Source organism: Glandiceps talaboti, chromosome 2 (genome assembly GCF_964340395.1).
Source record: "Glandiceps talaboti chromosome 2, keGlaTala1.1, whole genome shotgun sequence".
Classification (NCBI taxonomy): Eukaryota; Metazoa; Hemichordata; class Enteropneusta; family Spengelidae; genus Glandiceps; species Glandiceps talaboti.
The window spans coordinates 21,787,974-21,804,367 of NC_135550.1; the positions used below are offsets into that span (position 1 = coordinate 21,787,974).

The 16,394-nt window shown below is 35.1% G+C and overlaps 1 protein-coding gene across 1 annotated transcript in view; it reads right to left on the reverse strand.

Annotated features, from left to right (window-relative positions):
• LOC144445521 (uncharacterized) overlaps positions 1-13,842 on the reverse strand; it is a 24,456-nt gene extending 10,614 nt beyond the window's left edge. The window contains exons 1-2 of the mRNA XM_078135112.1: positions 13,693-13,842; positions 12,889-13,003 (exon numbers count right to left, since the gene is read on the reverse strand). Of these exons, the coding sequence (XP_077991238.1) occupies positions 12,889-13,003; positions 13,693-13,842 (265 nt within the window). The remainder of the gene's footprint in view (positions 1-12,888; positions 13,004-13,692) is intronic.
• Positions 13,843-16,394: the final 2,552 nt, after the last annotated feature.

Genomic DNA, 16,394 nt, shown 5'->3' on the forward strand with positions numbered 1-16,394 from the left:
AATAAATCAAGTGCCAAAAAACATACGACTACAATATTTGTATGAGTTTAGTGGGTGTCAAGTTTTGCCTTCCCCAAACTACAATCATGTATCTGTATAAAGGATTTATGTCTGGGTGGTGATTTCTAGAGAGTCAACTGTCAAGATTTGTGAAAAGGACAATAAAGAATGCAAAGCAACGTTTGACAACAACTACTAGAGTATGAATTCTACAACAAATGTTTGATATTGGTGCTGTAAATCAATGGTGTCATGAGAAGTTGTTCTTCCGTTCATAGTAAAACATTTCCATTGTAGTGGGTTGGCCTATACACAATACACCCACTAAAACGAGTGGAAGTATGAACTGACTACTGTTGTGTCTATAGAGACCTTAGACCTTGGCAGTCTCCTCAGTATTGTTTCCAAAGACCTTAGTGGAGGTCTTCCCTAGCATTGTCTACACACACCTTGAATGAGGAGATTCTGCCCAACCCACTAATGCCCCCCCCCCCCCCCCCCCCCCACCTATCTTTGTATGTAGATGTTCCATTTAAATAAATGTACTAATGAAATAACTGACCTCGGTCTAAAATTCTTGATTTGCACAAATTAAATTATGAATCACTTCAGAATCGTTTTGCATGAAATAGCACGCATGGACAATAACCATTGAAAGTGCTAACTGTACCAGAGTATTCACAGTTTACCTAAATGTTAACACATGAACTGGTAATCATAATGTCCAGACTTCATGCAAACATGCACACTGATAGGTGAATACAAGATACTTGGACTGTGTCAATAGCCATAGCTATAAACACATAAATCACATTCAGTTACTGTATCCTACAAACCATTTTACAGGTCAAACTACCTAATTTGAGACACACATACAATGTATATATTCAACATGTATTAGTTAGATTTATAGTTTTATTCCTTTCTATAGTTTGTTTTGATATTAAAGTTTATAGATATAACTCTCAACAATGTGTAAGACTATAGTGGTTCAAGTATGAGACAATAACAGTTGTCACATCCATTCCATAACTTAAATTAGAGTTCTCTTTTTGAAATATCGATGATAGATTTCCTAGGTCTTTTTATTTCAATACACCTAATATAACAGTCCCAAATCTAAAACAACCAGTGCTATAGTAACAGCAAGTACATTAGATGACAGTAGCCGAGTACCAGTATCTATATTTTTCAGTACAAATTTTACTGCCACAGAGCTGGTTTTCACTTGAACAAACCACCAAACATTCTGACCTTTGACCTAAACTCTCTTGACTTCTCTCCATCCACTCAACCAATCTGATGTCCATATTAAATGTTTGAATGTATCATTATTTAACTCAATTCATGCAGTCCTTCAATTTAAATGATGATTTGAGGTGTATCAGACCAAATTTAAGATCCCATTTGTCCATTCAAGGCATTGAACTGGTTCAAGAGTTATGAAAATATCCCACTGTTCCCATCTCTACACATAATGATATTTGTATTGTTACTCTACAAAATGGTTGATAAACACTACTGCATGTCAAAATCCTGGATACAGGTAGTGTCATTACTACAAACATGCCAATACTATCATCCATATAAATGATAGATGAATCACTCAAATCCAATTCATTCATAAACTTCAGTTCAGAATAATAGAGGTTATGACTCTGGTATCCATGATGATACAAGAAGGGTTCCTCTTACAACCTCCTCATGGTTTCCTGTCCATGCCCACAATTGTTTGATAATGCTATTACACACTTAGCAACCGATACAAAATTTACAATTTGGTATGTCAACAACATACTAGTGGGTGCAGTAGTGGTTTTGGTAAAGTTAGTAGGTATGTAACCATTGTGATCACGTCACAGAATCACACATTGCTTTAATCTAATCAGTGATTCATTTAATTCAATCATATATACTGTAAACCAAGATGTATCTACCACTAGGAAATTTGGCAATTTTACTGCCTTCAACTAGTTCTTGAAGACCAATTTTTATGAATTACGAAGCCTAGTGCACTGTTTATGTACAAAGAGGCATTTTAGTCACAATGTATTTTCTTGTTTTTGTTTTTCAGTATTTTCTTGTTTTTGTTTTTCAATGAAATAAGCAAAACTTTCCAGGTTACAGTTGATGTTATGCTTTGAAATATTCTTTTCTTTGCAAAATATTATACATATTAGTGCAAATATTTGCCATTCACATGGAGCAACTTTTATTTGTGTTGGCAAATTATGATTATTAGCATTTACTTTTTACTTGAATGTCAAAGAAACTTTTGCACCAGGGAAAGAAACTTTACAATGGGGATAAAGGTACACAAGTATCAGGTTTTGGTAGCAGACCATGTGAGTTGAAATATCTGAATAGGGGAGTTTTTCCCCCAACAGTTCTGTACTCTCTGGTAACATAAATATTTATAAGCCACCCACAAATAGAGCCTAAACTACTACAGATTAACATCTCAATAAGTCTACAACATGTTGACTAAAAATGGACTAAATTAGAAACAATGAAGCCACAGGTGTTCCATTAGATAGAATCCATCCATGTGCTAAGGTGGTGAACTATTGAAGTGGCCAATACTGGACCATGTGCGACGGTGCTCTATATAAATCATTATGTATCAGATTTAGTGTTCAAAAAGTTGACAGAAAGCTGTACAAGTCATGCAAACAATATGAAACAAAGTTCTATTCTGACAGAAATATAGAGTGACAATAAAGTAACACTCCTATGAGTTTTAGAGACTGACTTGAACACAAAGAACTGGACTTTAATTTATGTGTCACTGTTGTTGGAACTCAGTACTCACAGAATTTGTCACTTGCTACGTACTGCTACATGTTTCCTGGGTACACTTGTCTGTTTTAAACACAGCAAAATTACACTTTCTAAATAAAATCATGGATTTTTATGTAGTGTACATTTGTGTTATTTTTTTTCTTTTGGTGGTGGTGGGGATCTTCTGCAATTATTACACTGGGAATTGTGAACTGTGGTTGACATGCTTACATCGACTGACACCTGTGGAATTCAAGCATGACACAATTAAGTGCACCGACATTTAATTTTTCCTGAGTTGCTGTCTCTGGATAGTCCAGTGTCTTATTTCATTTTACTCCAGGGTAACATATGTTAAATTTCTACACTCAATGACAATGAAGTGCCCCTGGGGGGCCACTAATGGTTCCAGGCACAGGCAAACCCTATTACATATACCTGAAATACAATTCGTTGTAACATCAAGTACTGCCTTAGATAATATTTATCTTTCAATGCCTGAAGCTATGGTGTTATCAAGTATGTTTACAACTTGTATCTTCACTGCTCACTAACTTTCTAATCCTTAAACTAATTTGAAAGTAATCATCTAACAGTGTACTTATTGCCAACATCAGAAGCCATACAATATACAACTGTTTCTATGTCACCTGGTACAAGTAGTTGTTCCAAAACACAATGCTTACTACCTATTGTCTACCAGTGTTCTATAATAAGCATGTTAACATTTTGACCTTTCCTTTGCCTAAAGGAATCCAAAACTCTGACCTAGTAAACCCAAAATCTTCTAACCACCTGGGAAGTTTTTCATACACCAATGATTATTTATGTTTGCAACCTCTGTTTACCGGCAAATTTGTAGTTGTTTGAGCCCCCACTCAGCACACCATAACAAGTTAAAACTTGTCCATTACATTGGATATCTATTGTAATGGCTTCTACATGCATAGAGTAAACAACATCATATTGTTCAGTGTTTACATGTTGATTTCAGTAATGTTATTGTCTGAAGAACAGAAATCGACACTGAAAGGAACAAGCAAGCATACAGCGTGACAGTACAGTCTGAATAACTATAAAGTTTAAGTGGCCTCTTAACCATCACTAAGATTACATGTTGTGCGTGTTGTCAGTTTCAGCTGAAATGGAGTACTTTAACAAATCAGTGAAGACTTAAAGGTACATTACCTTGATCTGACAAAGTTGTGAACAGTACAGAATTCACCAGTCACACATAAACCACTGGAGATGTCTCCTAAATAAAGAGACAAAACTATGCCTGGGACTGGACGGCTTGATTGATAGGTCAATCTAAATACAGATTCATTGCTCTCTTTACAGATACAATAGACTCTATTCATCGTATCACTATCAGTATGTACAGTGTACAAATCATTGACTAAGTTCAGATGGGGTCAACACCAGAGGGAGCTGTCCTCAGGGTAATATAGATAACTTTTCACACACAAAATGTTTTAATTTTTCTACTATTAATACATATCTCATCACTTTTCTCATTATTATTCACATTTGTCCATTCTTCCTGTCACATCATTGGTAATTCTGAATTCTATATCCACTTTTTTGATGGAATATTTGGGAAATTTTTGCTCCATTTATTTTCTTTCATTTGAAGCTGTTTTAGTGTTTCTTTAATATACTTTCATTCTTTTTTAAGAATAAACAGTAAAAATTATTGTTGAAGAATACTATTATTACAGTTTGTAAACTAAATATCTTTTTTAAATATGAAGATATAGATAAGAGTAATTTTTCTACAAGTCAGAGAACATTCCATTTGAACTATGACAACCAATAAGTAATGAGTACATTTTTTGGTACTATAACTAAAGTCCACTGACAAAGAACAGGTAGGTTCCTAAACAGCGCCACCAGTGGTCAGATTGCAATTGTTTCCTTTGTTCTTTCTAACAGGCACTGTGTCCTACTAGGACGGCTGATTGTGAAAACATAAAATACATAATTTATGTTATAGCTTATTTCCCCTATGTATTTATCAAATGATAAATTCCTTAAGGTTTCCCTAGTTACAGGCTTGCAATAAAATGCACAATAAACTCTTCTGAGTAATCAGTAGATGAAAGAAAATAAACATAACACATACAACATAGAAGACTGCTTTCAGTCACTTCCTCTCAACCAGTACATTAACAAACTTTTCACATGTTTTTTAGTTCTTTGAAATTTACACAGTTGAAAACATGGAGTTGGATTATGTTGTTGAGTATATTTTTTTCATGTAGAAAAAAACACTAATGCTGTTTCGTTAATTCATTTAAAATCCAAAACAAATACCCTTTTGTCATTCACATGACCACTGTAATAAAACTTGACACTCAGTATTTTATGATAGCATACACCAGAATGTATTTTCAGATGACTGCACACCATGTGTAAAGAGAGTTACACATAACATTGTAACAATGTAGCTTTATATACTGTGAATACATGGACAACACACACTGACTGTACAACCACGTGATGTATGTCCACCCTACGGCTCAACTCATTCAATTGTAACATATACAACCATGGTTGGTATTTGTTGAAACTAAAATGTGTCTTTAGGGTATGCAGTGTACACAATAAAACTTTTCACACTGTATCTAGAGTTATTAGAAGTAGCCTGGAGGCGTGTATTGTATGTCTGTACAGTTAACCTAACCTCTCCCATCGACCTCTGACCTCATGTCCCAGTTGATACTTACAAATCATACAGTTTCTTTTATCGATGCACACCCTTCCATTCATTACTAGAAGTAACAGTGGCATGTACATCTATCTACCATGACATAATCGATACAAGTGGGCAAGACCTTTAGTCACTCACTTCATACAAAATGTCACATCTTAGGATTTTGTCATAAGAAACTGTGTCAATTTCATATTATGCTGTGTATGAAACATTAAATTGCTATGAAAAGATGTATTCAAGTATTACAATTGAGAGCATAGAGACAATTAGGGCAAGATGTAAGTAATGCTGTACTCAAGAGTACATGTAGATGTATTAACACACAAAAGTTCACTAACAGAGATACGCACGTACAGACAGATACAATATTAAAACTTAGATATTTTCACTACTTCAAAATTTTGCAATTTTACAGTCTTCAGCAAGATCCCGAAGACTAATTTTTACTAATAGCTACCGGACTGGTACATTGTGTTCATGTACAAGAAGGCATTGTAGTCACTACTTACTTATGTCAGTGAAAATTTGCGAAAATAAGTCTTTCGTGAAAATTTCCACGTTTACAGTAAGTCAGTAATAACACCAGCTCCTCTAAGCCTACTACATGTATGTAGAAATGGTGATTAGGTTACAACCACCAAGTACCTGTAATTCAGTTCCAGTCTAGCTTCAATAGTAATCAGGTTTGACAAAGGAGCTAAACACGGCAATCAATCCTTAAGGATTAGAATGAATGGTCTACAATGGTCTTAAAGTCTTTGAAGTTCAAGGCTGAATAGACCAACAATAACTGGAAATGAATAAGTCAAATCATGCATATGGTGCAAAACGAACATTTCTGAACAGTTTCAAGCAACTAATGGTATTGAATTAAAGTTGAATGGTAATCATAAACCGTGGCAGGATTTCTGCATCAGTGAGCACTAGCTGTCAATCATATCAGATACCTTGATGTGATGAACAAGACTGACATGACAAGGAGTGACAAGCTGATGTTCTGGACCATGGACCATGTGGATGAATTAAGACAAACAATTTGAAGAGATTGTTGGATCCTACAAGGATGACAATTAATTTTTTATATGTCCCATTGGAACTCATGCCTATGTGCAGATTTTTGGGATTCATCCTCAGAAACCAGAAAACAATAACATTTGTTGTCGAGTTTGTTACATGTTCATTTGACAATGTCCTCTATGGTAATTAATAACTGCATGCAATGTAACTGTTCAAAATGGAATTTTGGTTTGAGACGTCTTTCTGACTGTTGGGTTCTAACAAAGATGGAAGTATAGTGACCTTGACGTTCAACTTTTATCACTTAAGTCAAAATGTACTTCAGTTCCTCCTTTCACCTACCCTTCACAAAATGTTGTAGAACACTCATAAACTGAGGTTATTCCTTCGCAGAAGATCATTGTACAATGTCATCAGGATAAACTCTACCCCAATACAACATGTACCAGAGTATTGTACTGTATATTCTTAGAACCACCATGTTTTACAACAAACTCACAAACACTTAGCACCGTTGACAGATGACCCACAGTACTTCCCTTCATGCCTTCAAGTTGAACCCAAATCCCAAAACTGCTATTGGCAAATTCTTAGACAACAAAATCTTAATATGAACAATATAACACTCATGAATTGACAAAACAAAACTTACCATCATAGGACTGACTTGCCAGCACTTCACACACCACACATACACACCAAACAAAGACAGAGAAACAAATTCCTGCTCCTCTTAATATAGCTTGGTGGTTCAAAAACCCAACTGAGAGTGGAATGCCTATCAGTTGACTGTATTACGGATATATGATACCTGTCTCCTGACAACTGCTTGCTGGGTGGGTGGAGGCAACGTGTTGAGTTTGGTTACTTTACACGCCATAGATTAGGCAGGCATTGCACTTGTCATGTTCAACAAAACATTAATAATCTTTTGATGATTTGTACCGAAGTATTTTCATTTTGGAAATTTTGGCACACTGTTTTATATTGTATGATAATGGTATAAGTATTTGTTCTTAGTGTACACATAAATGATGTACTTGCAGGTGATATTATTGGTACAATATACAATACTAAAGACCCTGAAGTGATTCAGAGGTTTACTGTATAAATGTAAATGTACAGCACTTCTGTGTTGACAACTGGATAATAGTGCATGGGCATACATGTACCTATTTCAGCAAGTATAATTTGCACAGACAATCTTATGAACTAGGATTTCAATTCCAAATTTTTCTATAGCTCTGAAGGACAATTGTTTTTTACACATAAATTTAAACAGCCTGAACTTGTCCTTAGAAAGAAAACATGCATAAACAAAACTCTCTGTGAGAGTGACTTGTTTTCGTTTATTCAGTTGTCTCCCATCAGTAATTGCTCATCTAGTATGCTATGTAGTAATTAGAACATGGATGGTAAAGGTCAATCGTCACTCACTTAGGGGGTCTATCATTATTGGAGTGTTGTTGATGTTGGATGGTTACCAACAATACAAATACATCAATACAATCTCTATCTATAACTGTAAAACTATATGATGATATCATTCTAGATCAAAATTTAGCGCTTTAATTCGCACAAAACAATGTACACTAGAAAATTTGTGTTTTTCAAACACGAAGAAAGCAAGATGTGAAAATTTATGCCTACAAGCAAAAACTCTTATATCTATTTACTGTATACATGTACACTAGGAATAATTACAGTTTGGGGTAAAAAAAAGACACCTAACGTTTAGTCTTACAGGTCACAGGTGTTTCAAATGAGTGAGAAACAGAAAACGCGAAACATGATATTTTGTGCACATTGGAAATTGCCGAGGGCCAGCAATGAACTACATGTTAGGTACTGTTTGTTAGAATTCTGTCAGTGTTTTCACACGATGTTTATTAAATTAAACAAGTGGATGTAAGAATAGATATAGTACTTAGTACACCATGAATACTACAAAAATGTATCAAACTTCCTTGTAGCATGCACACTTTCTATGTCTTCTCATACCTGATAAATTTATATAATTTATGACATGAAATATCAATGTGATGTTATCGCATACACTGAGATATGAAACTACGAAAAAATATGTTCAATATTAATTCTTGGTATTTCTAGTTTTCCTGCCAGACTTTTATTGGGAAATGTGATCCACCTAACAATTTTTTGAAAAATATGAATATTACAGATTTTATTCTTTTGTTGTGCAAATTTTGTAAATTGCTGATGAAACACCAAGAATTCTGACAGAAACAAAGTGCTGAAATATTTCCATTCAATGATGTGCTATGACATGTACTAGCATTACATAGTTTGATGCATAAATCACTCTGAGCTATAGATAGAAGTATGTGCATTCTAGTATTTGTACACAACACAATGGCAATAAATTCCATCTTTTAATACTGTTCCACATTTGCTGACACTTACATACCAGCAGAACACTGAATGACCCAATTATCCTGTAACTTATACATGTACAAATACGACAACCCAGCCTGGTACCTGGTGGTAGTGCTGGATATGACTGAGCAAAAACAACCCAAGGAAAGGGGAAGACAACGGGTAATCCATGGAAGGGGGAGACAACAGGCAATCGAGCCAGAAGAGGAAGAAACAACAGACTGTGTTATAAATTAGCGGTGTGGACGCAGGAAAAAAGAGGCAGTTATGAATAATGTGTTGTAGGGATCATGTTCCTTGTTATGAATAATAACGCAGTCTACCTATCTGACAAGCTGTGCAGTTTTCAATATTGATTGTACAATATGTTATTTCAGTGTGTGTCAACTATAGCCCATACTGTACAAATACATGATATACTGTGTATGATGGCTGAATAATGATCAATTTGTTGATAAATCATCATTCTGATGAAAACATGTAAATTTCTGAATTAAAATGACATTGATATTCACATTCTCATTTACTTATTCATAAAACACACTTCAGAACAGAACAAAATAGCTATTTTATGTCAATTCACCACAGTAAACTTATTTACATCATCTGTATATATACACACATTATACATAGATTCAATGACATTTCTGTTATTGGCCAACATATACTTTGCTGCTCTAACATGATCCTCGGTGATTAAATTCACCCTAAACAGACTGAGACAGATATATTAAATTGACAACATGGAACCACCTGCCTACACTATCAAATGCCTTTTATCATACATTATTTATTGATATACATGCATCTTTTTGGGAAGATTGATCTCAGTACGGAAATTCCCAAATGCACCTTTTGAAAATATTACAAACTGATTCTCAATCATTGTCATTACATTAAACATATGAAAAATTTTCCCCTGATTATTTCGAATCCTTTTTTTATAAGATGATCACGCAAAGGATTTAGAACAATCTCTATAACCACAGCAAGAAATGAAATTGCCTGACCTGAAAATCTCTAAGGGTGATGTACCTGAGTTATTATTACTGTTTTACAAATCAACCATTCACGTTCAATTGTATAAAATATGAATACAGCCTGATTTTAATCATATAACATTGCATTATTACATTTTATATATGCTATTTGGATTAATCCCTATAATTCTGTCAGATTCACAAACTGATATCCATTAAACTCAAAGTTCTGTATGTACCTGTCCTAAATGACTGAGATTTCATACATTTCTGTCCCTCCCAGTATTGTCATTCAATCGAGGACAAGCTGTCCTTTGGGATTAACAGTATCATCCTGGGGTTCACTTCCTGGATGCATAGAATTCCACCATACCTGTAGTGATGGCAACAGCTTACTGTTTTAAGGTCAAATACCAGAATTTAATAGATATATTCAGTCATTGACAGTAGGAATCAGAAAGCATTTCAAAGTGGTGGTCATCCATAACAATTTGGTAAAACATCTATGAAGGCTGTGTAACTGAGCTTTGCATGCCAGACTGCTGTGGCTTCACAGTTCAGCATGTTGCATGCAATGTATGCCACAGTGTACAGTATGGTTGCAAGTCACTAGATATACTGGCTACACCATATTGGTTACCTCACTATTTCAACATCTAACTTCTAACATAAACTGGGAATCTAACCCATATGGGACCCGGGGTTACTATGAGTTACTGTTTTGACATTATTTTCTCTATATAAAATATATGCAATACACACATAAATCAGTCACACTTTGATGTTGGTATTGTAGTTTTCCTACTTTACAGAATTCTGCTTTAAATATCTGATTAGTAGAAAGCTAGTAAGAAGACAACATTTACTAAATTCCCCTACATAATATTTGACTTTATACTTGTCAAAATTGTTTTTATTGCATAAAAATAAATTTCAAAATACTACCAGATATCCTCATCTCTGTTACACAAGGCCGTAAACCATTTATTAAGTTTGACGAATCAAAATATATGCAACAAATAGAGCTGACATCTGTTTTCAACAATATAGGGCTATACTTCATGAAAAGACTTCAGTATGTCATAATAAATACCAAATTAACAATGTCTCTGACAACATTGATGTTGTCTCATTTATCTATTTACCAAAACAAAGGCCAAAAGATACTTTACTTTTAGAGCATGTGTAAATGAATGTATGTAGAATGACCATAATTAGAACCAATCAGTTCAAGTAGAAAGAAAATCCAGCTACAACTATTTGTACATTCATTGTTTCTGTTCACTATCCTTAGTTGGTTGAATAATTTTAACTGGCCTTGCTTTTGTCTGTTCAGTTGTACAACCCAAACTGTTCTTTTGTTGTTTTAGCCTTGTACAGTTAAAGCCACCAGTGACACACTCTAATTTACGTCTTGGCAGCGTTACAACCGGTAGCGAAAGCTTTACCTTTATAGCGTTCTAATTGTCTACATTTTCAATACAGGGCTATTCTCTACAGTACTTTAACACACCTGCCTACCTTTTCATTTGCATAACAAGCACTCAGCTGTGAGTCTATGTTAATTCACTCTTAGATTTAACCTGGCATACCTTGGGGGTCTTTAACAACAACAAAACAGTTCACTTCAATTTACCAAATGCCTGAAGTATGTAGTGAAATTCCCACAAAAAGAGAGTGCATACACTGAAAGTAGAAACTCCCAGTTCAGATTTCAACTAGCATACTTTTAGAGTACTTTTTTTACAACTTGAAAAGATTTTGTTTTTAGAGTCAAAACGACAGTTCTCTGTTAGAGCAGAATTATGAAGCTTTACATTCTACTTTATGAGCTACCTAGAAATGTTGTAAAGAGATCCCTTTTTATGAAATCCGACAAAAGATTATTGTGGGTTTTGCAGATATCTTTCAGCCAAGGTCATTAAGTCAGCGAAAAACATGGAGGCAATGTCCTGCCACAAAGAATATACTGAAGTGTGTATGAATGTAGGTCAGAGACTAGTCCCTTATATTGTAATGTGTATAAAAAAAACCTCCTAACACCTGTGTACGCAGATGTGTGGATATTGTCTCCATATCTAGCAATTCTACACTAACTTTACAATTAAACACATCAACAGCACACCTATATTTTGAACACCCAGTTCTCTTTCGATTCAACTACATATTTGAAACCACTATCATATTCACAGCATATTAGTGCTTCTCAAAGTTTCACTCTCTTAAGGTTTCTATTGTCCTGTCTAGAAAACGTAATATGATCACAGATTGTCTATGTTCTTAATCTTAGAGGCTACTACTGATTAGAAACACACAAGAATATAGATATAGAAAATACATATAGAAGTTTACAGTCAAAGTTCATCAAACGAATTATTAGTTTATGGTAAAACATGTATGACGGTTAATTATTCCTGTTTTGCTCAACTTGTAGTTATTTGTGTACAAACAAATACACCCCCCCCCCCCCAAAGAGGATTAACATTATTAGCTCAAAGGATCAAAATATAACTGTTCTTGTTTCACTGTTTGAGATACATTATTTAAACACATCACACCAGGGATGTGCAAAGTAGTGAATAATATACTAAAGTATCTTTGTACATATACATCACATCTCATCTTCCTATACTGATTAAATTTTTTCTTTCCAGTGTATTAAACTACCTTCATCTTGGAACTAATAAAACAAATTATTGCTCAGTCATTTTAGTACTGTCACTGCCACTGATATAAAACATAGTTACTTCTGTTTAACATTTTCAATGTTTGATATCAGTGAGCTTGACTGTATAGTATACCTCCATTTTGGAACAAACTAATACAACATTATTGACTGGTCATTGCCCCTCGCTAGAAACATGGTTACTTTTGATAGCTCTTTCCATGTTTAATATCAGTGAACCTGACCCTGATTCTAAACCATACAACAACTTTATGCCAACTCAAGTCTGCCTAAAGCTATGACCACTTGTTACTCAAAATATTGTTACTTACTCAACACTTCCAATAAGTGTACCAAAGTCAGTCCATCTCCAATACTTTTCCTCAAATCAGATATCAAACGATACCGTCTTTGTCTTAGTTGATTATTTGCCCAAGTTGTGTGTTCCTGATTTGATAAAAAAAAAAAAAGGTTGTACATTGTGGATGTTAAAACAATAGACATGAGGAAGTGACATACAAAAAGCTAGTGACATCACACACAATAACATTATATTACACACAACAGAGGAATGCAATATGGAGAAGTCCAAATATCAAATGTCATTTTAATCACCTTTTTTCACAGAAAGTTGTGAAATATTTTTTAAAAGGGTATAAATCAAGGTTACACATTATGGCTCAGATGCTATACTATGCCAACGATTTTCTGCCTAAATGTAAATTGACCAGGTATTTACAACTGAAATAATTGGAACATTTTTCGTCTTTCTATAATGTTTACCACCTGTTAACTGTCTTATTGATCTTCTTAGTCGCAAATTATACAACAATGTATTATTGAATTAGTGACTTGTTTGAAAAGAACGTTGTAGATAAGCCGAAAATATCACACCAAAACAGTATGCGAGTAAGTAATACTTCACTATGGTTTAGAGTACGTCGTGCTGACATTGACAAGCCATTCATGGCGTTTTCGGTACTCGTCACGGTCATTTTCTGATCACATACGGGTTGCGTCAAATGTTGTGTTTTAACGATTTATGCTAATACCCACTCATTAAAATTACTCCCCGTGAATTACAAACAAAAGAGTTTAAACAACACTAATTGTCTAAAGAGCAAAGACCTTAATACCTCGCATTCACGAAGCGCCCATTCTCCGCGTCCATACAACTGTCTGGGACTGATCATTCCATTTTCCCTCCTCTCCCATTCTTTCTGCGATCCTTTTGTCCACGATCGCAGTGGTTTGCCTGGATGTTTGTCGGGGGCAGTCGAGGCCATTATCAATTCGGTTAGGATACGAGTATCTTCTCACAAACAGATTAACGTTCCAATGTTGATTTTCAACATGTAAATGCCTTATATAAACAAAACACGATTGCCAGAAACTAATACACTGTGACAGACGCCGTGCACGTATTCACTACGAATGTGTACACTCCAACAATGATCCCAATTAAAAACTTCATAATACAACAACGTATCGTGTCAAATTATATTGTCAAGTCTGTGTACAGCGAAATACTATTCAGGAAAGTTTCAAAAGTATATGTTCCATTTGATGTGGCAGATTCAGATTGGTCATGAAGTTCCAAAAGTTCTTCCACGGCGAGCCAGGTCTTGTCAAAACTGCCGAAGAATGAAAAGGAAGAATTTGATGTAAATCTCAACAGCATTCACACACAATAATATAAATCAATGCATATGATCCATACGTACGGAGCTGAATCGACGGATATTATTTTCACAAACAAGACGTGGGTTTGACAACTCTGCCGTTCGATGATGTTGCAGATGAGCAGTGAGTCTAGTCGAGTCGAGCTACCTGAATGACGTTGACCAACTAATCAATCGTAATCGGCTTCCAGGATCAAGCGCGATTTTCCACATCGATGCTCTCTACAACGTCCATTTCTGTGGTTACAGTACGAGCTGCTCCTCCTTATATGGACACTAGTATACTTCGATCTCCATGTTGATCACGATATAGTGATGACCTCGTCAAAAAACAAACACCAGTAATCAATGGACGTCGTATAATACTGAATCAACTATATCGGCGTGTAAAACACTGTTGAGTGTAAGTGTGTGCTTGACTTAGTCACAAAGGTAATGAGACAGCGATACTTTCACTTGATTGGCCAAATTCGTCCCACGTGATGCAAACATGATCAATTGACCAGCTGATACAGGTAAAGTTTCTCACGCTGGGTATCCAAACACTGGACGCGGACGGGCGACGAGCCGTGAATTCGCATAAGTTGACGCGCTTCCCACGTGTAAAGACTTATTGCAAACAAGTTATAATAATTCATAGAAAAACAACAGACTTTACTTATTTACGTGAATAGCCTTGGTTTTCTGGTTGTTGTGTCGGTCGCGGATCAGACCAATCGACTGGGGACCAAGGCATACATTTTTAACACCACTACAAATCAAATCAAGCACGGATCAACAACTCTAGAATAACACAAACATATCCATGACCGATAACGGTGACTGATTTGGAAAAGATAAACAGTAGCACTATATTTCACAGTTATAATCGAAGTTATGGAACCTACAGACAGCTCGACAGCGACCACAAAGTATAGTTTGTGGCTTGAAGTTATACATAGCTCATATCATGGATGTATTAGAACACAAATTAGCAATACTAATAATCACAAACTACCTATTAAAAGGGTCCTTTTTAAACATGTAAATATAATTTCGCGAAAACATTTGTATAATATTAAAGAAAGAAATGTATATTGAATTGTAGAATAATCAAAGAATGTTTTACGGTACATTCGCATTGTATAGGGAAGGGCACGAGCGGTCGAATATTGGAGATCCGTGAAAGGAAATGCGCCAGATGGTGTGAGACATTGGTACAATTACAATTAACACTTGATTTGTTATGAATGAAGTAAAACAAAAAGTTGAGAAATCGCAATATTATCCTGATTATTGGCCACTTCCTGGAAGATTGACTTCTTGTTGTCTACCAGAGGGACTGTGACGTGACGTGAGACCGAATACATATCAAGCCGTCCATCCAATTTCCGAAGCTAAATATTGATATTGAAATAAACACATGTATCTATTTACATGATTGTAATAACTATGTCAACATAACATAACTATTCTAATGAACTGTGCTTATGTGTATATCTTACTATATTGACGAATATACGATTATTATTATTATTATTATTATTTTTATTATTATTACCAAGTTGGTAATATTTTTACGTCCAAAGTTCATCTTGTTTACTATAGGGTCTGCTGTGTAGGGACCAAATAAAACCACTATTGTTACTTTGACCTTTGAACTCAAGCAAATTTCGGTTCAATCACCACTTGGCATAAAACAATACTAACCATGGTAAATAAGCCATGAGTGTCATCAATCATGTTGACAAGACATCACACCATAGACAGTACTGTCTATGATCACACATATGCATGTACTAGATGTCTGAAGTGACATGCTTATTATGCAATCCTACAGCACCATGGTTGCTTAGCAACATTAGAAGCCAATATTCGGCATGTCAGGTTAGGAAGAGGTCAATTGTTAGGGGACCCTGGTCACTAAACATGTAACTATGGCAACTACCTCATATACATGACACAGCTACGTTTTAGTGTGACACTCAACATACCTGAGGGTATTTAATAAGTGACATGGTACACTTTACAGCTTACAACCTGTATCTCCTTTAGTCCTGCCTGCAGACTGCACAAGTCAGGACTTGATTCACTGACGTTGTCTTCTGCTACATTGAAGACATGTTATCACCTTATTCCAACTGTGCATCATGTGTACATTTGTTATGTTTTAAGCT